Source organism: Eucyclogobius newberryi, unplaced genomic scaffold, assembly GCF_026437365.1.
Source record: "Eucyclogobius newberryi isolate DKJ021-1_F unplaced genomic scaffold, fEucNew1.0.hap1 SCAF_418, whole genome shotgun sequence".
Taxonomy (NCBI): Eukaryota; Metazoa; Chordata; class Actinopteri; order Gobiiformes; family Gobiidae; genus Eucyclogobius; species Eucyclogobius newberryi.
Genome location: NW_027316077.1, coordinates 20,113 through 45,232, shown reverse-complemented (window position 1 = coordinate 45,232; position 25,120 = coordinate 20,113). Strand labels below are relative to the sequence as shown.

Below are 25,120 nucleotides of genomic sequence, written 5' to 3'. Positions count from 1 at the left end.
TCTTTGTATTGTAGAAAAAGCTTCAGTTGTTTCATCTGGACTCAGTTAGAAAAAATAGACGTTTCGACTCTCATCCAAGAGTCATTGTCAATAACAGAATTTAGATCGAGAACTCCGATATTAATACTGTTCTGTGGTAAGACCCGCCCATTGGGCGGAGCCTTCCTGAAGAGGAAAGAGTTGTTTGTTTCAACAGAAACTCCCCCTTGTATCTACCGAGCCTATTCAGAATCTTAATGGGCTATTAGAAACCTCTTTGTCTTTGTGAGACCCTGGCTCAACCTGAGGACCTGATTAGCATCTAAATGTCCTGGTCCTGGTCCTCTACCTCTCCAGGGGTTCAGTACCATTATAGATACCAGGGAGATTGAACCTTAGACCTCCATTTCTGTTTAAAGAAGGTCTTTCTTTTTTAACAAAAATAGCTTCCTTGACTCCTCTTTCAAACCATCTTGTCTTTGTATGAAACACTTGAGTCAGATTTAAAGCTGACGCACGGAACATTTCAAGTCAAACAGGAACTAAAACAGGACAAAGAAGTTTAATTTGTTGTAGTTTGATCTGTTTGTACTTTGGGCCAATAGCAGGCGGTCTGAGGGCCACATTTGGCCCCTGGGCCAAAGGAAAGTGGTGACAGGAAGAATGTGAATATGATCGATACAAATACATTTACTATAAATAGTCATTTCAGAGGTCAAAGGTCAGTCACCATTTTATTAAATTAATGAAAATGTCAGGTCCAGTCCAGGTCCAGGTCCTGGTCCTGGTCCTGGTCCTGGTCCAGTCCAGGTCCAGGTCCAGGTCCAGGTCCAGGTCCTGGTCCAGGTCCAGGTCCAGGTCTAGTCCAGGTCCAGGTCCAGCTTCCAGGTCCAGGTCTAGTCCAGGCTGTGGTAGACCGGCCTGATGACCACGTGGACCCTCAGCAGGTCCTGGTCCAGGTCGGGGCCCCTCAGACACTCGGGGCCCTCGGAGCTGCTCTGGTGGAAGCTGCAGAGCCTCTTGATGCTGTTCCTCGGACCCACCACCAGGAGGCTCTTCTGGAACTGGATCCCGGCCAGTTCAGGACCTGCCGAGGCCGGACTGACTGAGATCTGGGGCGGGCCCTGAGTCCGGAGCCAAGGGCCGGTATGGGCCTGTCCCGGGGCCACAGACAGGGGGCGCCAGCGCGGATAGTAGACCAGGTTCCACAGGACTCGTCTGGTCCGGTCCGACCCGCTCGGTCCCAGCTGGGTCTGGACACTCAGGCTGTGCGGGTCTCTGCTGGGGCCGGGCAGAGTCCAGGCCTGGCCCCAGTCGGGCCCCAGATAAACCCGGGGCACAAACAGGGAACAGTTCAGGTCCAGGAAGCGGCTCATGGTCAGAGGAGAACCCGAGTGGAACTGGAAGGACAGGAACAGAAGGTCCCGCACCGACTCCTGGTACCGCTCCAGGACCCGGGACTGGGCCTGGATCCGGAACAGGTCCTGAGGACAGACAAGACAAGGCTTTATCCGTCCCACATGGGGAAATTCCAGTGTTGCAACACAAAGTAACACAGAAGTAAAAGAACGGGTAACTTACAGGACGCTTTAAGAAACACTCTTATATTCTTAATAAAAAGTAAAAGATAATTAAAGCCGCAAGCGGCATCCAACGGCCCTGGGTATGTCAGTATTGCACATGGGTATGTTAGTATTGCACATGGGTATGACGGTATTACACATGGATATGTCAGTATTGCACATGGGTATGACAGTATTGCACATGGGTATGACAGTATTGCACATGGGTATGTCAGTATTGGGTATGTCAGTATTGCACATGGGTATGACAGTATTACACATGGATATGTCAGTATTGCACATGGGTATGACAGTATTGCACATGGGTATGTCAGTATTGGGTATGTCAGTATTGCACATGGGTATAACAGTATTGCACATGGGTATGTCAGTATTGCACATGGGTATAACAGTATTGCACATGGGTATGACAGTATTGGGTATGTCAGTATTGCACATGGGTATAACAGTATTGCACATGGGTATGTCAGTATTGCACATGGGTATGTCAGTATTGGGTATGTCAGTATTGCACATGGGTATAACAGTATTGCACATGGGTATGTCAGTATTGCACATGGGTATAACAGTATTGCACATGGGTATGACAGTATTGCACATGGGTATGACGGTATTGCACATGGGTATGACAGTATGGCACATGGGTATGTCAGTATGGCACATGGGTATGTCAGTATTGGGTATGTCAGTATTGCACATGGGTATGACAGTATGGCACATGGGTATGTCAGTATTGGGTATGTCAGTATTGCACATGGGTATGACAGTATTGCACATGGGTATGACGGTATTACACATGGATATGTCAGTATTGGGTATGTCAGTATTGCACATGGGTATGACAGTATGGCACATGAGTATGTCAGTATTGGGTATGACAGTATTGCACATGGGTATGACAGTATGGCACATGGGTATGACAGTATTGCACATGGGTATGACGGTATTACACATGGATATGTTAGTATTGGGTATGTCAGTATTGCACATGGGTATGACAGTATGGCACATGGGTATGTCAGTATTGCTCACTGAAGCTGCTCTCCAGAGTGGACAGAGTGTCCTGCAGGGGACAGAGTGTCCTGCAGGGGGTGAGACTCATGGTCCAGCATAGATGTGAGTTTAGCCAGGACCCTTCTGTCCCCCACCTCCTGCACCGAGTCCAGAGGACAGTCACACCTGAGGGGGCGCTCTGAGGGGTCACTCCTGAAAGGGGCACTCTGAGGGGTCACACCTGAAGGGGGCACTCTGAGGGGTCACACCTGAGGGGGCGCTCTGAGGGGGTCACTCCTGAAGGTGGCGCTCTGAGGGGTCACGCCTGAAGGGGGCACTCTGAGGGGTCACACCTGAGGGGGCGCTCTGAGGGGTCACTCCTGAAGGTGGCGCTCTGAGGGGTCACGCCTGAAGGGGGCACTCTGAGGGGTCACTCCTGAAGGGGGCACTCTGAGGGGTCACGCCTGAAGGGGGCACTCTGAGGGGTCACGCCTGAAGGGGGCACTCTGAGGGGTCACTCCTGAAGGGGGCACTCTGAGGGGTTACGCCTGAAGGGGGCGCTCTGAGGGGTCACGCCTGAAGGGGGCGCTCTGAGGGGTCACTCCTGAAGGGGGAACTCTGAGGGGTTACGCCTGAAGGGGGCACTCTTAGGGGTCACGCCTGAAGGGGGCGCTCTGAGGGGTCACGCCTGAAGGGGGCACTCTGAGGGGTCACGCCTGAAGGGGGCGCTCTGAGGGGTCACGCCTGAAGGGGGCGCTCTGAGGGGTCACGCCTGAAGGGGGCTCTCTGAGGGGTCACGCCTGAAGGGGGCGCTCTGAGGGGTCACGCCTGAAGGGGGCGCTCTGAGGGGTCACGCCTGAAGGGGGCGCTCTGAGGGGTCACGCCTGAAGGGGGCGCTCTGAGGGGTCACGCCTGAAGGGGGCGCTCTGAGGGGTCACGCCTGAAGGGGGCGCTCTGAGGGGTCACGCCTGAAGGGGGCGCTCTGAGGGGTCACGCCTGAAGGGGGCGCTCTGAGGGGTCACGCCTGAAGGGGGCACTCTGAGGGGTCACGCCTGAAGGGGGCGCTCTGAGGGGTCACGCCTGAAGGGGGCACTCTGAGGGGTCACGCCTGAAGGGGGCGCTCTGAGGGGTCACGCCTGAAGGGGGCACTCTAAGGGAGGATTTACAGGTTTGTCTGGAGTTTCCTAGCCTAATCTCTAACTTAACTCTAAGATAAATCCTGACCTTCTGACCAATCACAGCATTGACGCTTTCAGATGAAGGACAGATTCAATTATAACTCCTCCCCTTTGGGCAGAACCAATCAGAGCTCAGGAGAGGTTTGATTGGCAGCTAGCACGGGAAGGAGCGTTTTTCGACTTTTACAAAACCTTTGACCTTTGACACGGCAGAACATTCTCTTTTATTTAACGCACGACATTCCTTTGGTTCAAAGTTCAACTACGATTCAAATGTTTGATTAAAATATAAAGAGTTGTTTCATGGTTGTTTCATGGTTGTTTCATGCTACATGTTTACAGTTACAAAGTGTGTTTACCTCGGATGCCCTGTCATGAGCCCCCTGCTGGCCCCTCCAGGGATCCACCTGGAGCAGAGGGGGTGTGGTCTCATACCTGGGGCGGGGTCATGAGTGGGTGTGGCTCTCACCTGGGACGGGGTCATGAGTGGACGTGGCTTTCACCTGTGGCGGGGTCATGAGTGGGCGTGGCTCTCACCTGGGGCGGGGTCATGAGTGGGCGTGGCTCTCACCTGGGGCGGGGTCATGAGTGGGAGTCGCTTTCACCTGGGGCGGGGTCATGATTGGGCTTTCACCTGGGGCGGGGTCATGAGTGGGCGTGGCTCTCACCTGGGGCGGGATCATGAGTGGGCGTGGCTCTCACCTGGGGCGGGATCATGAGTGGGCGTGGCTTACAACTGGGACGGGGTCATGAGTGGGCGTGGCTCTCACCTGGGACGGGGTCATGAGTGGGCGTGGCTCTCACCTGGGGCGGGATCATGAGTGGGCGTGGCTCTCACCTGGGGCGGGATCATGAGTGGGCGTGGCTTTCAACTGGGACGGGGTCATGAGTGGGCGTGGCTCTCACCTGGGGCAGGATCATGAGTGGGCGTGGCTCTCACCTGGGGCAGGATCATGAGTGGGCGTGGCTCTCACCTGGGGCGGGATCATGAGTGGGCGTGGCTTTCAACTGGGACGGGGTCATGAGTGGGCGTGGCTCTCACCTGGGACGGGGTCATGAGTGGGCGTGGCTCTCACCTGGGGCGGGATCATGAGTGGGCGTGGCTCTCACCTGGGGCGGGATCATGAGTGGGCGTGGCTTTCAACTGGGACGGGGTCATGAGTGGGCGTGGCTCTCACCTGGGGCAGGATCATGAGTGGGCGTGGCTCTCACCTGGGGCAGGATCATGAGTGGGCGTGGCTTTCAACTGGGACGGGGTCATGAGTGGGCGTGGCTCTCACCTGGGGCGGGATCATGAGTGGGCGTGGCTCTCACCTGGGGCGGGATCATGAGTGGGCGTGGCTCTCACCTGGGGCGGGATCATGAGTGGGCGTGGCTCTCACCTGGGGCGGGATCATGAGTGGGCGTGGCTCTCACCTGGGGCGGGATCATGAGTGGGCGTGGCTTTCAACTGGGACGGGGTCATGAGTGGGCGTGGCTCTCACCTGGGGCAGGATCATGAGTGGGCGTGGCTCTCACCTGGGGCAGGATCATGAGTGGGCGTGGCTTTCAACTGGGACGGGGTCATGAGTGGGCGTGGCTTTCAACTGGGACGGGGTCATGAGTGGGCGTGGCTCTCACCTGGGGCGGGATCATGAGTGGGCGTGGCTCTCACCTGGGGCGGGATCATGAGTGGGCGTGGCTCTCACCTGGGGCGGGATCATGAGTGGGCGTGGCTTTCAACTGGGACGGGGTCATGAGTGGGCGTGGCTCTCACCTGGGGCAGGATCATGAGTGGGCGTGGCTCTCACCTGGGGCAGGATCATGAGTGGGCGTGGCTCTCACCTGGGGCAGGATCATGAGTGGGCGTGGCTTTCAACTGGGACGGGGTCATGAGTGGGCGTGGCTCTCACCTGGGGCGGGATCATGAGTGGGCGTGGCTCTCACTTGGGGCGGGATCATGAGTGGGCGTGGCTCTCACCTGGGGCGGGATCATGAGTGGGCGTGGCTCTCACCTGGGGCGGGATCATGGCGTAGCGCACCGCCCTCAGCGCGCTCTCGGCCGTGAGTCCGTCCGGGTCATTGGTCAGGATCCAGGTCTGGACGGCGTGGAACAGGTCCAGCTCTGAGTCCAGGACCAGGTCTGACCTCTGGACCAGGTCCAGGACCAGGTCAGAGCTGAAGCTAACGAAGTCTGCGCTAACGAGCCGCAGGTTCAGGGCCAGCGCTCGGAGGCAAAGGTCACGAAGCCACACCTCCCCCATCTGCACCGCATACTCCAACCAGGAAATGACCAGCGGCCCTGGCCAATCAGACTCCAGGCTCTGAGTCATGTGCTCGCTCAAGCCCCGCCTCAGAGCGCTCACTTTAAAGCGACAGGCCAGTTTGTGCAGCGGCAGCGCCTCCTGCTGGACCAGAGAGAGCTCGCCTGTGTAAAGAAACCTGCAAGAGACCAGAACAGGACTAAACCAGGACTAAACCAAGTCTAAACCAGGTATAAACCAGGTCTAAACCAGGACTAAACCAAGTCTAAACCAGGTCTAAACCAGGTCTAAACCAGGTCTAAACCAGATCTAAACCAGGTCTGAGCCTTACCGGATGAACTTGCTGAAGACCTGGGCGGTCTCTGGACTCTCGGTCAGCTCTAAATCGTGGGACTTCCTGGTCTGGATCATGTGACTGAGCACTGGGCTGTGAATGGTCAGGATCAGGGTGTGGACGGACAGGATCTCGACGTGGTCTCGCTTTGGGGTCTGGACTCGCAGGGTCAGGTCTGAGCGAGACCCGGACTCAAACAGGTCCAGAAGAGAATCCAGGAGAGTCCCTGTGTGGACCAGAACCAGGTCTGAGTCCGGACTCACTGGACCTGGGAAGATAAAGGAGACCTGAACCAGGACTAAACCAGGACTAAACCAGGACTAAACCAGGACTAAACCAGGTCTAAACCAGGTCTAAACCAGGACTAAACCAGGACTAAACCAGGTCTAAACCATGTCTAAACCAGGACTAAACCAGGTCTAAACCAGGTCTAAACCAGGTCTAAACCAGGACTAAACCAGGTCTAAACCAGGTCTAAACCAGGACTAAACCAGGTCTAAACCAGGTCTAAACCAGGACTAAACCAGGACTAAACCAGGTCTAAACCATGTCTAAACCAGGACTAAACCAGGTCTAAACCAGGTCTAAACCAGGTCTAAACCAGGACTAAACCAGGTCTAAACCAGGTCTAAACCAGGACTAAACCAGGTCTAAACCAGGTCTAAACCAGGTCTAAACCAGGACTAAACCAGGTCTAAACCAGGACTAAACCAGGAGCTGGTTAGAGTTGTAAATGAGCTTCACAAACCTGCTGCTGTGGCCAGAATCCAGACCAGGACCAAAACTAGTCCAGACTCCATGTCTGCTGGTCTCTGCTGGTCCAAGTTGGGGTTTAGTTCCACTCGAGTCCTGGTTTAGTCTCAGTTTCCTCTGGCTCTGGGTGAAAGTAGGACAACTCTTTCCGATCACTCTCTTATTGATCCATTATTGGGTCGTTGTTATGGTGACAGCTCCTCAGCAGCCAATCAGAACGCAGGATTATGATCGGAGACGATTGATTGGAACTGAACGTTCACATTCGACCTCAAGCGCAGAAAGACTTAGAAGAGGTGAAGTCACGTTTAGTTTGGTTAAGCTGCTCCCACAGCTTGGAACACTTTTTAAACCAGGGCTTTCGTGTGTCACTAACACCTTATGGATACAACCACTGTGCAGTGGTTAGGGTTAGCGAGGCCCACCCTAGTCACCACCCGACTCTCCACCCTAGTCCCACTCTAGTCCCCGCCCTAGTCCAGTCCCACCCTAGTCCCAACCCTAGTCTCACCCCTAGTCCCACCTTAGTTACCACTGTGGAAATTTCAGGTTCAGTCTGGTTTAGACCTGGTTTAGTCCTAGTTTAGACCTGGTTTAGACCTGGTTTAGTCCTAGTTTAGACCTGGTTTAGACCTGGTTTAGTCCTAGTTTAGTCCTGGTTTAGACCTGGTTTAGACCTGGTTTAGTCCTAGTTTAGTCCTGGTTTAGACCTGGTTTAGTCCTGGTTTAGACCTGGTTTAGTCCTGGTTTAGTCCTGGTTTAGACCTGGTTTAGTCCTGGTTTAGTCCTGGTTTAGACCTGGTTTAGTCCTGGTTTAGTCCTGGTTTAGTCCTGGTTTAGACCTGGTTTAGTCCTGGTTTAGTCCTGGTTTAGTCCTGGTTTAAACCTGGTTTAGACCTGGTTTAGACCTGGTTTAGACCTGGTTTAGTCCTGGTTTAGTCCTGGTTTAGTCCTGGTTTAGACCTGGTTTAGTCCTGGTTTAGTCCTGGTTTAGTCCTGGTTTAAACCTGGTTTAGTCCTGGTTTAGTCCTGGTTTAGTCCTGGTTTAGTCCTGGTTTAGACCTGGTTTAGACCTGGTTTAGACCTGGTTTAGTCCTGGTTTAGTCCTGGTTTAGTCCTGGTTTAGACCTGGTTTAGTCCTGGTTTAGTCCTGGTTTAGTCCTGGTTTAAACCTGGTTTAAACCTGGTTTAGTCCTGGTTTAGACCTGGTTTAGTCCTGGTTTAGTCCTGGTTTAGTCCTGGTTTAGTCCTGGTTGGTCCTGGTTTAGTCCTGGTTTAGTCCTGGTTTAGTCCTGGTTTAGTCCTGTTTCAGGGTCATTTGGTTTATGGTGTTTGAGGAATTAGAAACATCTCATTTAAAAGATAGTTCTTTTCACATTTGAATTCATTTGTATTTGTATTGAACAAACAAAAGCAGAAAATGCACTTTCAAACATGTTTGAAAATCAAATGTTCTTCTTTAATCCATTTACATCAATAAAAACTAAAATAAACAATTACGTTCTTTGGTTTTCATCCTTAAACAACAATTAAATCAGATTTTTCAAAATGTTAAAATATTTTTGACCTTTTTTACTCATAAGACCTGGTTTAGACCTGGTTTAGTCCTGGTTTGGACCTGGTTTAGTCCTGGTTTAGACCTGTTGGGTTGACTATGAACATTGTGGGCGTGGCTTGTCTCCGTTGTGGGCGGGACTTGACGTAGCTTGAGGCAGGCTGTAGTCGGGGGCGTGGCTTCCCTCTCGTCTCCGCCCAAAGCAGCCGAGGATCAGATCGACCGCCGCCGACACCGTCGACTTGACTCCGCCCTCAGAGTCCGACATGTACGGGTTCAACTCCACCAGGTCCACGGCCGAGAGAAGACCTACAGGAGACGAGAGGGTGAGAAGACCTACAGGAGACGAGAGGGTGAGAAGACCTACAGGAGACGAGAAGACCTACAGGAGACGAGAGGGTGAGAAGACCTACAGGAGACGAGAGGGTGAGAAGACCTACAGGAGACGAGAGGGTGAGAAGACCTACAGGAGACGAGAAGACCTACAGGAGACGAGAGGGTGAGAAGACCTACAGGAGACGAGAGGGTGAGAAGACCTACAGGAGACGAGAAGACCTACAGGAGACGAGAGGGTGAGAAGACCTACAGGAGACGAGAGGGTGAGAAGACCTACAGGAGACGAGAAGACCTACAGGAGACGAGAGGGTGAGAAGACCTACAGGAGACGAGGTCTTGGTCTTGGTCTTGGTCTTGGTCTTGGTCTTGGTCTTGGTCTTGGTCTTGGTCTTGGTCTTGGTCCTGGTCCTGGTCCTGGTCTTGGTCTCAGTCCTGGTCCTGGTCTTGGTCTCAGTCCTGGTCCTGGTCTTGGTCTCAGTCCTGGTCCTGGTCCTGGTCCTGGTCTTGGTCTCAGTCCTGGTCCTGGTCTTGGTCTCAGTCCTGGTCCTGGTCTTGGTCTCAGTCCTGGTCCTGGTCCTGGTCCTGGTCCTGGTCTTGGTCTCAGTCCTGGTCCTGGTCTTGGTCTCAGTCCTGGTCCTGGTCTTGGTCTCAGTCCTGGTCCTGGTCTTGGTCTCAGTCCTGGTCCTGGTCCTGGTCCTGGTCCTGGTCCTGGTCTTGGTCTCAGTCCTGGTCCTGGTCTTGGTCTCAGTCCTGGTCCTGGTCTTGGTCTCAGTCCTGGTCCTGGTCTTGGTCTCAGTCCTGGTCCTGGTCCAGTACCAGTCTGGTGTAGGCTCTCTGTGATGTAGACTCCTTCTCTGTAGGTCAGTCCTCCTCTCACAGGCGTCCCAGTGGCCGGGGTCACGGAGGGGTCAAGAGCGTCCACATCAAAGCTCAGGTGAATCGGCCTCTGACCCCTGTAAGACCCAAAACAAGACTGAAACAGGGTCTGAAACAGGGTCTGAAACAGTCTGAAACAGTCTGAAACAGGGTCTGAAACAGGGTCTGAAACAGGGTCTGAAACAGGGTCTGAAACAGGGTCTGAAACAGTCTGAAACAGGGTCTGAAACAGGGTCTGAAACAGTCTGAAACAGGGTCTGAAACAGGGTCTGAAACAGTCTGAAACAGGGTCTGAAACAGGGTCTGAAACAGTCTGAAACAGTCTGAAACAGGGTCTGAAACAGTCTGAAACAGTCTGAAACAGTCTGAAACAGGGTCTGAAACAGGGTCTGAAACAGGGTCTGAAACAGGGTCTGAAACAGGGTCTGAAACAGGGTCTGAAACAGTCTGAAACAGGGTCTGAAACAGGGTCTGAAACAGGGTCTGAAACAGGGTCTGAAACAGGGTCTGAAACAGTCTGAAACAGGGTCTGAAACAGGGTCTGAAACAGGGTCTGAAACAGTCTGAAACAGGGTCTGAAACAGGGTCTGAAACAGGGTCTGAAACAGGGTCTGAAACAGTCTGAAACAGGGTCTGAAACAGGGTCTGAAACAGTCTGAAACAGGGTCTGAAACAGGGTCTGAAACAGGGTCTGAAACAGGGTCTGAAACAGGGTCTGAAACAGGGTCTGAAACAGTCTGAAACAGGGTCTGAAACAGGGTCTGAAACAGGGTCTGAAACAGTCTGAAACAGGGTCTGAAACAGGGTCTGAAACAGGGTCTGAAACAGTCTGAAACAGGGTCTGAAACAGGGTCTGAAACAGGGTCTGAAACAGGGTCTGAAACAGGGTCTGAAACAGTCTGAAACAGGGTCTGAAACAGGGTCTGAAACAGGGTCTGAAACAGGCTGAAACAGTCTGAAACAGGGTCTGAAACAGGGTCTGAAACAGGGTCTGAAACAGGCTGAAACAGTCTGAAACAGGGTCTGAAACAGGGTCTGAAACAGGATCTGAAACAGGGTCTGAAACAGGGTCTGAAACAGTCTGAAACAGGGTCTGAAACAGGGTCTGAAACAGTCTGAAACAGGGTCTGAAACAGGGTCTGAAACAGTCTGAAACAGGGTCTGAAACAGGGTCTGAAACAGTCTGAAACAGGGTCTGAAACAGGGTCTGAAACAGTCTGAAACAGTCTGAAACAGGGTCTGAAACAGGGTCTGAAACAGGGTCTGAAACAGTCTGAAACAGGGTCTGAAACAGGGTCTGAAACAGGGTCTGAAACAGTCTGAAACAGGGTCTGAAACAGGGTCTGAAACAGGGTCTGAAACAGTCCGAAACAGGGTCTGAAACAGGGTCTGAAACAGGGTCTGAAACAGGGTCTGAAACAGGGTCTGAAACAGTCCGAAACAGGGTCTGAAACAGGGTCTGAAACAGGGTCTGAAACAGTCCGAAACAGGGTCTGAAACAGGGTCTGAAACAGGGTCTGAAACAGGGTCTGAAACAGGGTCTGAAAAAGGGGCTGAAACAGGCTGAAACAGGGTCTGAAACAGTCTGAAACAGGGTCTGAAACAGGCTGAAACAGGGTCTGAAACAGGCTGAAACAGGGTCTGAAACAGGCTGAAACAGGCTGAAACAGGGTCTGAAACAGGGTCTGAAACAGTCTGAAACAGGGTCTGAAACAGGGTCTGAAACAGTCTGAAACAGGGTCTGAAACAGGGTCTGAAACAGTCTGAAACAGGGTCTGAAACAGGGTCTGAAACAGTCTGAAACAGGGTCTGAAACAGGGTCTGAAACAGTCTGAAACAGGGTCTGAAACAGGGTCTGAAACAGTCTGAAACAGTCTGAAACAGGGTCTGAAACAGGGTCTGAAACAGTCTGAAACAGTCTGAAACAGGGTCTGAAACAGGGTCTGAAACAGGGTCTGAAACAGGGTCTGAAACAGGGTCTGAAACAGTCTGAAACAGGGTCTGAAACAGGGTCTGAAACAGGGTCTGAAACAGTCTGAAACAGGGTCTGAAACAGGGTCTGAAACAGGGTCTGAAACAGTCTGAAACAGGGTCTGAAACAGGGTCTGAAACAGTCTGAAACAGTCTGAAACAGGGTCTGAAACAGGGTCTGAAACAGGGTCTGAAACAGGGTCTGAAACAGGGTCTGAAACAGGGTCTGAAACAGTCTGAAACAGGGTCTGAAACAGGGTCTGAAACAGGGTCTGAAACAGTCTGAAACAGGGTCTGAAACAGGGTCTGAAACAGGGTCTGAAACAGTCTGAAACAGGGTCTGAAACAGGGTCTGAAACAGGGTCTGAAACAGGGTCTGAAACAGGGTCTGAAACAGTCTGAAACAGGGTCTGAAACAGGGTCTGAAACAGGGTCTGAAACAGGCTGAAACAGTCTGAAACAGGGTCTGAAACAGGGTCTGAAACAGGGTCTGAAACAGGCTGAAACAGTCTGAAACAGGGTCTGAAACAGGGTCTGAAACAGGATCTGAAACAGGGTCTGAAACAGGGTCTGAAACAGTCTGAAACAGGGTCTGAAACAGGGTCTGAAACAGTCTGAAACAGGGTCTGAAACAGGGTCTGAAACAGTCTGAAACAGGGTCTGAAACAGGGTCTGAAACAGTCTGAAACAGGGTCTGAAACAGGGTCTGAAACAGTCTGAAACAGTCTGAAACAGGGTCTGAAACAGGGTCTGAAACAGGGTCTGAAACAGTCTGAAACAGGGTCTGAAACAGGGTCTGAAACAGGGTCTGAAACAGTCTGAAACAGGGTCTGAAACAGGGTCTGAAACAGGGTCTGAAACAGGGTCTGAAACAGTCCGAAACAGGGTCTGAAACAGGGTCTGAAACAGGGTCTGAAACAGGGTCTGAAACAGTCCGAAACAGGGTCTGAAACAGGGTCTGAAACAGGGTCTGAAACAGTCCGAAACAGGGTCTGAAACAGGGTCTGAAACAGGGTCTGAAACAGGGTCTGAAACAGGGTCTGAAACAGGCTGAAACAGGGTCTGAAACAGTCTGAAACAGGGTCTGAAACAGGCTGAAACAGGGTCTGAAACAGGCTGAAACAGGGTCTGAAACAGGCTGAAACAGGCTGAAACAGGGTCTGAAACAGGGTCTGAAACAGTCTGAAACAGGGTCTGAAACAGGGTCTGAAACAGTCTGAAACAGGGTCTGAAACAGGGTCTGAAACAGTCTGAAACAGGGTCTGAAACAGGGTCTGAAACAGTCTGAAACAGTCTGAAACAGGGTCTGAAACAGGGTCTGAAACAGGGTCTGAAACAGTCTGAAACAGGGTCTGAAACAGGGTCTGAAACAGTCTGAAACAGTCTGAAACAGGTCTGAAACAGTCTGAAACAGGGTCTGAAACAGGGTCTGAAACAGTCTGAAACAGGGTCTGAAACAGGGTCTGAAACAGGGTCTGAAACAGTCTGAAACAGGGTCTGAAACAGGGTCTGAAACAGGGTCTGAAACAGTCCGAAACAGTCTGAAACAGGGTCTGAAACAGGGTCTGAAACAGGGTCTGAAACAGGGTCTGAAACAGTCTGAAACAGTCTGAAACAGGGTCTGAAACAGGGTCTGAAACAGGGTCTGAAACAGTCTGAAACAGGGTCTGAAACAGGGTCTGAAACAGGGTCTGAAACAGTCTGAAACAGGGTCTGAAACAGGGTCTGAAACAGGGTCTGAAACAGGGTCTGAAACAGGCTGAAACAGGGTCTGAAACAGTCTGAAACAGGGTCTGAAACAGGGTCTGAAACAGGGTCTGAAACAGGCTGAAACAGGGTCTGAAACAGGGTCTGAAACAGGCTGAAACAGGGTCTGAAACAGGGTCTGAAACAGGGTCTGAAACAGGGTCTGAAACAGTCTGAAACAGTCTGAAACAGGGTCTGAAACAGTCTGAAACAGTCTGAAACAGGGTCTGAAACAGGGTCTGAAACAGGGTCTGAAACAGGGTCTGAAACAGTCTGAAACAGTCTGAAACAGGGTCTGAAACAGGGTCTGAAACAGGGTCTGAAACAGGGTCTGAAACAGGGTCTGAAACAGTCTGAAACAGGGTCTGAAACAGGGTCTGAAACAGGGTCTGAAACAGGGTCTGAAACAGTCTGAAACAGGGTCTGAAACAGGGTCTGAAACAGGGTCTGAAACAGTCTGAAACAGGGTCTGAAACAGGGTCTGAAACAGGGTCTGAAACAGGGTCTGAAACAGTCTGAAACAGGGTCTGAAACAGGGTCTGAAACAGTCTGAAACAGTCTGAAACAGGGTCTGAAACAGGGTCTGAAACAGGGTCTGAAACAGGGTCTGAAACAGGGTCTGAAACAGTCTGAAACAGGGTCTGAAACAGGGTCTGAAACAGGGTCTGAAACAGTCTGAAACAGGGTCTGAAACAGGGTCTGAAACAGTCTGAAACAGTCTGAAACAGGGTCTGAAACAGGGTCTGAAACAGGGTCTGAAACAGGGTCTGAAACAGGGTCTGAAACAGTCTGAAACAGGGTCTGAAACAGGGTCTGAAACAGGGTCTGAAACAGTCTGAAACAGGGTCTGAAACAGGGTCTGAAACAGGGTCTGAAACAGTCTGAAACAGGGTCTGAAACAGGGTCTGAAACAGGGTCTGAAACAGGGTCTGAAACAGGGTCTGAAACAGTCTGAAACAGGGTCTGAAACAGGGTCTGAAACAGGGTCTGAAACAGGCTGAAACAGTCTGAAACAGGGTCTGAAACAGGGTCTGAAACAGGGTCTGAAACAGGCTGAAACAGTCTGAAACAGGGTCTGAAACAGGGTCTGAAACAGGATCTGAAACAGGGTCTGAAACAGGGTCTGAAACAGTCTGAAACAGGGTCTGAAACAGGGTCTGAAACAGTCTGAAACAGGGTCTGAAACAGGGTCTGAAACAGTCTGAAACAGGGTCTGAAACAGGGTCTGAAACAGTCTGAAACAGGGTCTGAAACAGGGTCTGAAACAGTCTGAAACAGTCTGAAACAGGGTCTGAAACAGGGTCTGAAACAGGGTCTGAAACAGTCTGAAACAGGGTCTGAAACAGGGTCTGAAACAGGGTCTGAAACAGTCTGAAACAGGGTCTGAAACAGGGTCTGAAACAGGGTCTGAAACAGGGTCTGAAACAGTCCGAAACAGGGTCTGAAACAGGGTCTGAAACAGGGTCTGAAACAGGGTCTGAAACAGGGTCTGAAACAGTCCGAAACAGGGTCTGAAACAGGGTCTGAAACAGGGTCTGAAACAGTCCGAAACAGGGTCTGAAACAGGGTCTGAAACAGGGTCTGAAACAGGGTCTGAAACAGGGTCTGAAACAGGCTGAAACAGGGTCTGAAACAGTCTGAAACAGGGTCTGAAACAGGCTGAAACAGGGTCTGAAACAGGCTGAAACAGGGTCTGAAACAGGCTGAAACAGGCTGAAACAGGGTCTGAAACAGGGTCTGAAACAGTCTGAAACAGGGTCTGAAACAGGGTCTGAAACAGTCTGAAACAGGGTCTGAAACAGGGTCTGAAACAGTCTGAAACAGGGTCTGAAACAGGGTCTGAAACAGTCTGAAACAGTCTGAAACAGGGTCTGAAACAGGGTCTGAAACAGGGTCTGAAACAGTCTGAAACAGGGTCTGAAACAGGGTCTGAAACAGTCTGAAACAGTCTGAAACAGGTCTGAAACAGTCTGAAACAGGGTCTGAAACAGGGTCTGAAACAGTCTGAAACAGGGTCTGAAACAGGGTCTGAAACAGGGTCTGAAACAGTCTGAAACAGGGTCTGAAACAGGGTCTGAAACAGGGTCTGAAACAGTCCGAAACAGGGTCTGAAACAGGGTCTGAAACAGGGTCTGAAACAGTCCGAAACAGGGTCTGAAACAGGGTCTGAAACAGGGTCTGAAACAGGGTCTGAAACAGGGTCTGAAACAGTCTGAAACAGTCTGAAACAGGGTCTGAAACAGGGTCTGAAACAGGGTCTGAAACAGTCTGAAACAGGGTCTGAAACAGGGTCTGAAACAGGGTCTGAAACAGTCTGAAACAGGGTCTGAAACAGGGTCTGAAACAGGGTCTGAAACAGGGTCTGAAACAGGCTGAAACAGGGTCTGAAACAGTCTGAAACAGGGTCTGAAACAGGGTCTGAAACAGGGTCTGAAACAGGCTGAAACAGGGTCTGAAACAGGGTCTGAAACAGGCTGAAACAGGGTCTGAAACAGGGTCTGAAACAGGGTCTGAAACAGGGTCTGAAACAGTCTGAAACAGTCTGAAACAGGGTCTGAAACAGTCTGAAACAGTCTGAAACAGGGTCTGAAACAGGGTCTGAAACAGGGTCTGAAACAGGGTCTGAAACAGTCTGAAACAGTCTGAAACAGGGTCTGAAACAGGGTCTGAAACAGGGTCTGAAACAGGGTCTGAAACAGGGTCTGAAACAGTCTGAAACAGGGTCTGAAACAGGGTCTGAAACAGGGTCTGAAACAGGGTCTGAAACAGGGTCTGAAACAGTCTGAAACAGGGTCTGAAACAGGGTCTGAAACAGGGTCTGAAACAGTCTGAAACAGGGTCTGAAACAGGGTCTGAAACAGGGTCTGAAACAGGGTCTGAAACAGTCTGAAACAGGGTCTGAAACAGGGTCTGAAACAGTCTGAAACAGTCTGAAACAGGGTCTGAAACAGGGTCTGAAACAGGGTCTGAAACAGGGTCTGAAACAGGGTCTGAAACAGTCTGAAACAGGGTCTGAAACAGGGTCTGAAACAGGGTCTGAAACAGTCTGAAACAGGGTCTGAAACAGGGTCTGAAACAGGGTCTGAAACAGTCTGAAACAGGGTCTGAAACAGGGTCTGAAACAGGGTCTGAAACAGGGTCTGAAACAGGGTCTGAAACAGTCTGAAACAGGGTCTGAAACAGGGTCTGAAACAGGGTCTGAAACAGGCTGAAACAGTCTGAAACAGGGTCTGAAACAGGGTCTGAAACAGGGTCTGAAACAGGCTGAAACAGTCTGAAACAGGGTCTGAAACAGGGTCTGAAACAGGATCTGAAACAGGGTCTGAAACAGGGTCTGAAACAGTCTGAAACAGGGTCTGAAACAGGGTCTGAAACAGTCTGAAACAGGGTCTGAAACAGGGTCTGAAACAGTCTGAAACAGGGTCTGAAACAGGGTCTGAAACAGTCTGAAACAGGGTCTGAAACAGGGTCTGAAACAGTCTGAAACAGTCTGAAACAGGGTCTGAAACAGGGTCTGAAACAGGGTCTGAAACAGTCTGAAACAGGGTCTGAAACAGGGTCTGAAACAGTCTGAAACAGGGTCTGAAACAGGGTCTGAAACAGTCTGAAACAGGGTCTGAAACAGGGTCTGAAACAGTCTGAAACAGTCTGAAACAGGGTCTGAAACAGGGTCTGAAACAGTCTGAAACAGTCTGAAACAGGGTCTGAAACAGGGTCTGAAACAGGGTCTGAAACAGGGTCTGAAACAGGGTCTGAAACAGTCTGAAACAGGGTCTGAAACAGGGTCTGAAACAGGGTCTGAAACAGTCTGAAACAGGGTCTGAAACAGGGTCTGAAACAGGGTCTGAAACAGTCTGAAACAGGGTCTGAAACAGGGTCTGAAACAGTCTGAAACAGTCTGAAACAGGGTCTGAAACAGGGTCTGAAACAGGGTCTGAAACAGGGTCTGAAACAGTCTGAAACAGGGTCTGAAACAGGGTCTGAAACAGGGTCTGAAACAGTCTGAAACAGGGTCTGAAACAGGGTCTGAAACAGGGTCTGAAACAGTCTGAAACAGGGTCTGAAACAGGGTCTGAAACAGGGTCTGAAACAGGGTCTGAAACAGGGTCTGAAACAGTCTGAAACAGGGTCTGAAACAGGGTCTGAAACAGGGTCTGAAACAGGCTGAAACAGGCTGAAACAGGGTCTGAAACAGGGTCTGAAACAGGGTCTGAAACAGGCTGAAACAGTCTGAAACAGGGTCTGAAACAGGGTCTGAAACAGGATCTGAAACAGGGTCTGAAACAGGGTCTGAAACAGTCTGAAACAGGGTCTGAAACAGGGTCTGAAACAGTCTGAAACAGGGTCTGAAACAGGGTCTGAAACAGTCTGAAACAGGGTCTGAAACAGGGTCTGAAACAGTCTGAAACAGGGTCTGAAACAGGGTCTGAAACAGTCTGAAACAGTCTGAAACAGGGTCTGAAACAGGGTCTGAAACAGTCTGAAACAGGGTCTGAAACAGGGTCTGAAACAGGGTCTGAAACAGTCTGAAACAGGGTCTGAAACAGGGTCTGAAACAGGGTCTGAAACAGGGTCTGAAACAGTCCGAAACAGGGTCTGAAACAGGGTCTGAAACAGGGTCTGAAACAGTCCGAAACAGGGTCTGAAACAGGGTCTGAAACAGGGTCTGAAACAGTCCGAAACAGGGTCTGAAACAGGGTCTGAAACAGGGTCTGAAACAGGGTCTGAAACAGGGTCTGAAACAGGGTCTGAAACAGGCTGAAACAGGGTCTGAAACAGTCTGAAACAGGGTCTGAAACAGGCTGAAACAGGGTCTGAAACAGGCTGAAACAGGGTCTGAAACAGGCTGAAACAGGCTGAAACAGGGTCTGAAACAGGGTCTGAAACAGTCTGAAACAGGGTCTGAAACAGGGTCTGAAACAGTCTGAAACAGGGTCTGAAACAGGGTCTGAAACAGTCTGAAACAGGGTCTGAAACAGGGTCTGAAACAGTCTGAAACAGTCTGAAACAGGGTCTGAAACAGGGTCTGAAACAGGGTCTGAAACAGTCTGAAACAGGGTCTGAAACAGGGTCTGAAACAGTCTGAAACAGTCTGAAACAGTCTGAAACAGGGTCTGAAACAGGGTCTGAAACAGTCTGAAACAGGGTCTGAAACAGGGTCTGAAACAGGGTCTGAAACAGTCTGAAACAGGGTCTGAAACAGGGTCTGAAACAGGGTCTGAAACAGTCCGAAACAGGGTCTGAAACAGGGTCTGAAACAGGGTCTGAAACAGTCCGAAACAGGGTCTGAAACAGGGTCTGAAACAGGGTCTGAAACAGGGTCTGAAACAGGGTCTGAAACAGGGTCTGAAACAGTCTGAAACAGGGTCTGAAACAGGGTCTGAAACAGGGTCTGAAACAGGGTCTGAAACAGGGTCTGAAACAGTCTGAAACAGGGTCTGAAACAGGGTCTGAAACAGGGTCTGAAACAGTCTGAAACAGGGTCTGAAACAGGGTCTGAAACAGGGTCTGAAACAGGCTGAAACAGGGTCTGAAACAGTCTGAAACAGGGTCTGAAACAGGGTCTGAAACAGGGTCTGAAACAGGCTGAAACAGGGTCTGAAACAGGCTGAAACAGGCTGAAACAGGGTCTGAAACAGGGTCTGAAACAGTCTGAAACAGGGTCTGAAACAGGGTCTGAAACAGGGTCTGAAACAGGCTGAAACAGGGTCTGAAACAGGGTCTGAAACAGGGTCTGAAACAGGGTCTGAAACAGGGTCTGAAACAGGCTGAAACACTCACTGGTTCTGGAGGAAGTCACATGTTTCCTCCATGACTCGGCAGATTCCCAGATGGTCCACGTCGCTCATGGAGAAGAACTTTACACCAAGATGTTTGAGGATGAAGCTGTGGAGCAGGTCAGAGGTCAGAGGATGAGGCACAGGTCAGAGGAAGAGGTCAGAGGATGAGGCACAGGTCAGAGGAAGAGGTCAGAGGAAGAGGTCAGAGGAAGAGGCACAGGTCAGAGGAAGAGGTCAGAGGTCAGAAGAAGAGGCACAGGTCAGAGGAAGAGGTCAGAGGAAAAGGTCAGAAGAAGAGGCACAGGTCAGAGGTCAGAGGTCACAGAAGACTTTCAGATGAACGTACTGTTCTCCAGGATCCACGTCCCTCAGGCCAATGTAAACCAGGTGTTTGGCCCAAAGGCACGGGGTCACCCACGAGAAGTTAGGCAGGAGCGGAATCTGACCAGAAACACAACATAAGACCATAAGACCACAAGACCATGAGACCATAAGACCACAAGACCATGAGACCACAAGAACATAAGACCACAAGAACATAAGACCACAAGAACATAAGACCATGTGAACATAAGACCACAAGAACATAAGAACATAAGACCACAAGAACATAAGACGATAAGACCACAAGACCACAAGAACATAAGACCACAAGACCACAAGACCATAAGAACATAAGACCACAAGAACATAAGACCACAAGAACATAAGACCACAAGACCATAAGACCACAAGACCATGAGACCATAAGAACATAAGACCACAAGAACATAAGACCACAAGAACATAAGACCACAAGACCATAAGACCATGAGACCATAAGACCACAAGAACATAAGACCATGAGACCATAAGAACATAAGACCACAAGAACATAAGACCACAAGAACATAAGACCACAAGACCATAAGACCATGAGACCATAAGACCACAAGACCACAAGAACATAAGACCACAAGACCACAAGAACATAAGACCACAAGAACATAAGACCACAAGACCATAAGACCACAAGAACATAAGACCACAAGAACATAAGACCACAAGAACATAAGAACATAAGACCACAAGAACATAAGACCACAAGAACATGAGACCACAAGACCATAAGACCACAAGAACATAAGAACATAAGACCACAAGAACATAAGACCACAAGACCATAAGACCATAGGACCATAAGACCATAGGACCATAAGACCATCTTTACACACAATGAGACAAACACAACTAAACAAAGTGAGAATAAGTCTGGACTTAGATTCTGTTAAAGTCACTGGTGAGAGGAGTGAGACAGGGCTGTGCTTGGTCCCTTCTGTTGTTCACGTTGTACTTGTTTATTAGACAATCGGAAACATTTGAATGGACAGAACATCACAATGTCCTACTGCAGACGATGTCCTACTGCAGACCACGTCCTACTACCGCAGACGACGTCCTACTGCAGATCATGTCCCGCTGCAGAAGACGTCCTACAGCAGACGACGTCCTACTATTTTTAACCAAACCAGACATTTTCAGACCTGATGCATTTCCTCCATGATCTAGGTCCAATGTCTTTTACAAACTGAATGTCCAACAAAATGGAATTCCTCCGAGGAACATCTCTGAACGTCTCCTCTGAACGTCTCCTCTGAACGTCTCCTCTGAACGTCTCCTCTGAACATCTCCTCTGAACGTCTCCTCTGAACGTCTCCTCTGAATGTCTCTTCTGAACGTCTCCTCTGAACGTCTCCTCTGAACGTGCACCTTGTCTCGGAGGTCTCGGAGGAGGAAGCTGAGCGGTTGACCGTGAAGATTCCCCGTCCCAGAAGTCAGCGGAGTGTTGATGTCAGCGTGAGCGTCCACCCAGACCACAGAGAGGTCTCCTACTGCAGCAGAGTGACCATGAACTGAGCCCAGAGCCAGGCTGAGGAGAGAAGAGCCAGAACATGAGAAGAACATGAGAGGAACATGAGAAGAACATGAGAAGAACATGAGAAGAACATGAGAAGAACATGAGAAGAACATGAGAGGTACATGCGAGGAACATGAGAAGAACATGAGAAGAACATGAGAGGAACATGCGAGGAACATGAGAAGAACATGAGAAGAACATGAGAAGAACATGAGAAGAACATGAGAGGAACATGAGAAGAACATGAGAAGAACATGAGAAGAACATGAGAGGAACATGAGAGGAACATGCGAGGAACATGAGAAGAACATGAGAAGAACATGAGAGGAACATGAGAGGAACATGCGAGGAACATGAGAAGAACATGAGAGGAACATGAGAAGAACATGAGAAGAACATGAGAAGAACATGAGAAGAACATGAGAGGAACATGAGAAGAACATGAGAGGAACATGAGAGGAACATGAGAAGAACATGAGAGGAACATGAGAGGAACATGAGAGGAACATGCGAGGAACATGAGAAGAACATGAGAAGAACATGAGAGGAACATGAGAAGAACATGAGAAGAACATGAGAAGAACATGAGAAGAACATGAGAAGAACATGAGAAGAACATGAGAAGAACATGAGAGGAACATGAGAAGAACATGAGAGGAACATGAGAGGAACATGAGAAGAACATGAGAAGAACATGAGAAGAACATGAGAAGAACATGAGAGGAACATGCGAGGAACATGAGAAGAACATGAGAAGAACATGAGAGGAACATGAGAAGAACATGAGAAGAACATGAGAAGAACATGAGAGGAACATGAGAAGAACATGAGAGGAACATGAGAAGAACATGAGAAGAACATGAGAGGAACATGAGAGGAACATGAGAAGAACATGAGAAGAACATGAGAGGAACATGAGAGGAACATGAGAGGAACATGAGAGGAACATGAGAAGAACATGAGAGGAACATGAGAAGAACATGAGAAGAACATGAGAGGAACATGAGAAGAACATGAGAGGAACATGAGAGGAACATGCGAGGAACATGCGAGGAACATGAGAAGAACATGAGAAGAACATGAGAAGAACATGAGAGGAACATGAGAAGAACATGAGAAGAACATGAGAGGAACATGAGAAGAACGTCCACCAGACCACAGAGAGTCCTGCTCCTGGTCTCAGTCCTGCTCCTGGTCTCAGTCCTGGTCCTGGTCTCACCTGTGGTCTCCTCCTAACATCAGTGCTGTATGTCCCTCCCTCTTCACCTCCTGCAGTGCCTGTGACAGCCTGTGGGCGGCGCTGCCGACAGCACGAGGGTTTCTGACTCCGCCCACAGGGGCGTCGTTAGAAAACGCCTTGAACTCCAGGTCCCCGAAGTCTTTCACCGGAACACCTGCAAGTACAAGTATTCAAGTACGCAGGTATTCAAGTACGCAAGTATTCAAGTACGCAAGTATTCAAGTACAAGTATTCAAGTACAAGTATTCAAGTACGCAGGTATTCAAGTACGCAAGTATTCAAGTACGCAAGTATTCAAGTACAAGTATTCAAGTACAAGTATTCAAGTACGCAGGTATTCAAGTACGCAAGTATTCAAGTACGCAAGTATTCAAGTACAAGTATTCAAGTACAAGTATTCAAGTACAAGTATTCAAGTACGCAAGTATTCAAGTATGCAAGTATTCAAGTACAAGTATTCAAGTACGCAAGTATTCAAGTACGCAAGTATTCATGTACAAGTATGCAAGTACGCAAGTATTCAAGTACAAGTATTCAAGTACAAGTATTCAAGTACGCAAGTATTCAAGTACAAGTATTCAAGTACGCAAGTATTCAAGTACAAGTATTCAAGTACAAGTATTCAAGTACGCAAGTATTCAAGTACAAGTATTCAAGTACACAAGTATTCAAGTACAGGTATTCAAGTACGCAAGTATTCAAGTACAAGTATTCAAGTACAAGTATTCAAGTACAAGTATTCAAGTACGCAAGTATTCAAGTACAAGTATTCAAGTACGCAAGTACGCAAGTATGCAAGTATTCAAGTACAAGTATTCAAGTACACAAGTATTCAAGTACAAGTATTCAAGTACAAGTATTCAAGTACGCAAGTATTCAAGTACAAGTATTCAAGTACACAAGTATTCAAGTACAGGTATTCAAGTACGCAAGTATTCAAGTACAAGTATTCAAGTACAAGTATTCAAGTACAAGTATTCAAGTACGCAAGTATTCAAGTACAAGTATTCAAGTACGCAAGTACGCAAGTATGCAAGTATTCAAGTACAAGTATTCAAGTACACAAGTATTCAAGTACAGGTATTCAAGTACGCAAGTATTCAAGTACAAGTATTCAAGTACAAGTATTCAAGTACAAGTATTCAAGTACGCAAGTATTCAAGTACAAGTATTCAAGTACGCAAGTACGCAAGTATGCAAGTATTCAAGTACAAGTATTCAAGTACGGAAGTATTCAAGTACGCAAGTATTCACGTGTTAAAGTACATACTTAGTACTAAAGCATTGAAGTACAGGGAGGGCATCTGACACACAGTTCATATTTGTCTGAACTCTGGAGCTTAAACAGATCAATATTCTAAAGTAAAGTTTAAATGTGACAAAGTCAAACTTTATTTTACTCTGTGTGTGTCTCATTGTGTGTAAAGATGGTCTTATGTCCTCTTGTGTGTGTCTCATTGTGTGTAAAGATGGTCTTATGTCCTCTTGTGTGTGTCTCATTGTGTGTAAAGATGGTCTTATGTCGTCTTGTGTGTGTCTCATTGTGTGTAAAGATGGTCTTATGTCGTCTTGTGTGTGTCTCATTGTGTGTAAAGATGGTCTTATGTCGTCTTGTGTGTCTCATTGTGTGTAAAGATGGTCTTATGTCGTCTTGTGTGTGTCTCATTGTGTGTAAAGATGGTCTTATGTCGTCTTGTGTCTTTGTGGATTCAGTTTGTTCCGTTCTTTTGGACATAATTGAGGTGAATAAACGTCTCGTTCAGAACAGAAATAGTCTCTATGAGGCACAGTCCAGTCAAAACATGACTTTCTGACCTTGTGTCCGCAGCAGCTCCACGAGTCCAGCCTCACGGATCCGACTCGGACCCAGCTCCACACCAGGACGAGGCTGAGGACAGAGAGAGGACGAGGGAGAAGGAGACATGGGTTAGGACGAGGCTGAGGACAGAGTGAGGACGAGGGAGAAGGAGACATGGGTTAGGACACAGGAGAACTGAAAGGAGACAAGGAGACAAGAGAGGAGACGAGGAGACACCTGTCCCTCGTCTCACGTGACTCACCTGTCCTTTGTTGAACGGCGCACCCACGAGACCCACGGAGGTCACGCGCGTGGGTCCGTGGTGCGCACGCGCGGGGGTCACGGAGCGCACGAGCCCCTGCAGAGTCCTCGCGCTCTTCATCGTGTCCCGGTCTGCGCGTGCGTGAACGTGAGCGCGCGGTGAGTGACCGCGAGCGCAGCGCGAGCCTTTATAAAGCCCGGGTCAGGGGCGGCGGCGTGACGTCACTGACGTCACTCATTCATCCCAAAGAAAATAAAACTGTTTCTCATTCAACAGTCTCCATGGCAACGGTCAATATTCACCTGAAGACCTGGTTTAGACCTGGTTTAGTCCTGGTTTAGACCTGGTTTAGACCTGGTTTAGTCCTGGTTTAGTCCTGGTTTAGTCCTGGTTTAGTCCTGGTTTAGACCTGGTTTAGACCTGGTTTAGTCCTGGTTTAGACCTGGTTTAGACCTGGTTTAGTCTTGGTTTAGTCTTGGTTTAGATCTGGTTTAGACCTGGTTTAGTCCTGGTTTAGACCTGGTTTAGACCTGGTTTAGACCTGGTTTAGTCCTGGTTTAGTCCTGGTTTAGTCCTGGTTTAGACCTGGTTTAGTC

General features: G+C 49.4%; 2 protein-coding genes across 2 annotated transcripts; both read right to left on the bottom strand.

The window, feature by feature from the left end:
• Positions 1-844: 844 nt before the first annotated feature.
• LOC140379561 (BTB/POZ domain-containing protein 17-like) lies at positions 845-7,188 on the bottom strand. Its single transcript, XM_072464233.1, has 4 exons — positions 7,059-7,188; positions 6,308-6,578; positions 5,728-6,154; positions 845-1,463 (listed from the first exon to the last, which is right to left on the bottom strand). The coding sequence occupies exons 1-4, from the start codon at positions 7,108-7,110 to the stop codon at positions 876-878; spliced, it is 1,338 nt and encodes a 445-aa protein (XP_072320334.1). The 5' UTR covers positions 7,111-7,188; the 3' UTR covers positions 845-875.
• Positions 7,189-8,692: 1,504 nt separating this feature from the next.
• Positions 8,693-24,663, bottom strand: LOC140379564 (arginase-1-like). Its single transcript, XM_072464239.1, has 8 exons — positions 24,525-24,663; positions 24,280-24,352; positions 22,444-22,618; positions 21,077-21,236; positions 19,674-19,768; positions 19,329-19,433; positions 9,771-9,907; positions 8,693-8,927 (listed from the first exon to the last, which is right to left on the bottom strand). Exons 1-8 carry the CDS (start codon positions 24,642-24,644, stop codon positions 8,716-8,718), a joined length of 1,077 nt encoding a protein of 358 aa, XP_072320340.1. The 5' UTR covers positions 24,645-24,663; the 3' UTR covers positions 8,693-8,715.
• Positions 24,664-25,120: the final 457 nt, after the last annotated feature.

Coding starts and splice junctions, on each gene's coding strand:
- LOC140379561 (XM_072464233.1), bottom strand. CDS start 7,110: ATGGAGTCTGGACTAGTTTTGGTCCTGGTCTGGATTCTGGCCACAGCA. Junction 6,579..7,058: donor GATTCTGGCCACAGCAGCAG/GTTTGTGAAGCT, acceptor TTATCTTCCCAG/GTCCAGTGAGTCCGGACTCA. Junction 6,155..6,307: donor GTCTTCAGCAAGTTCATCCG/GTAAGGCTCAGA, acceptor GGTCTCTTGCAG/GTTTCTTTACACAGGCGAGC.
- LOC140379564 (XM_072464239.1), bottom strand. CDS start 24,644: ATGAAGAGCGCGAGGACTCTGCAGGGGCTCGTGCGCTCCGTGACCCCC. Junction 19,769..21,076: donor TCCGAGACCTCCGAGACAAG/GTGCACGTTCAG, acceptor GTTTCTGGTCAG/ATTCCGCTCCTGCCTAACTT. Junction 8,928..9,770: donor AGAGAGCCTACACCAGACTG/GTACTGGACCAG, acceptor CGTCTCCTGTAG/GTCTTCTCTCGGCCGTGGAC.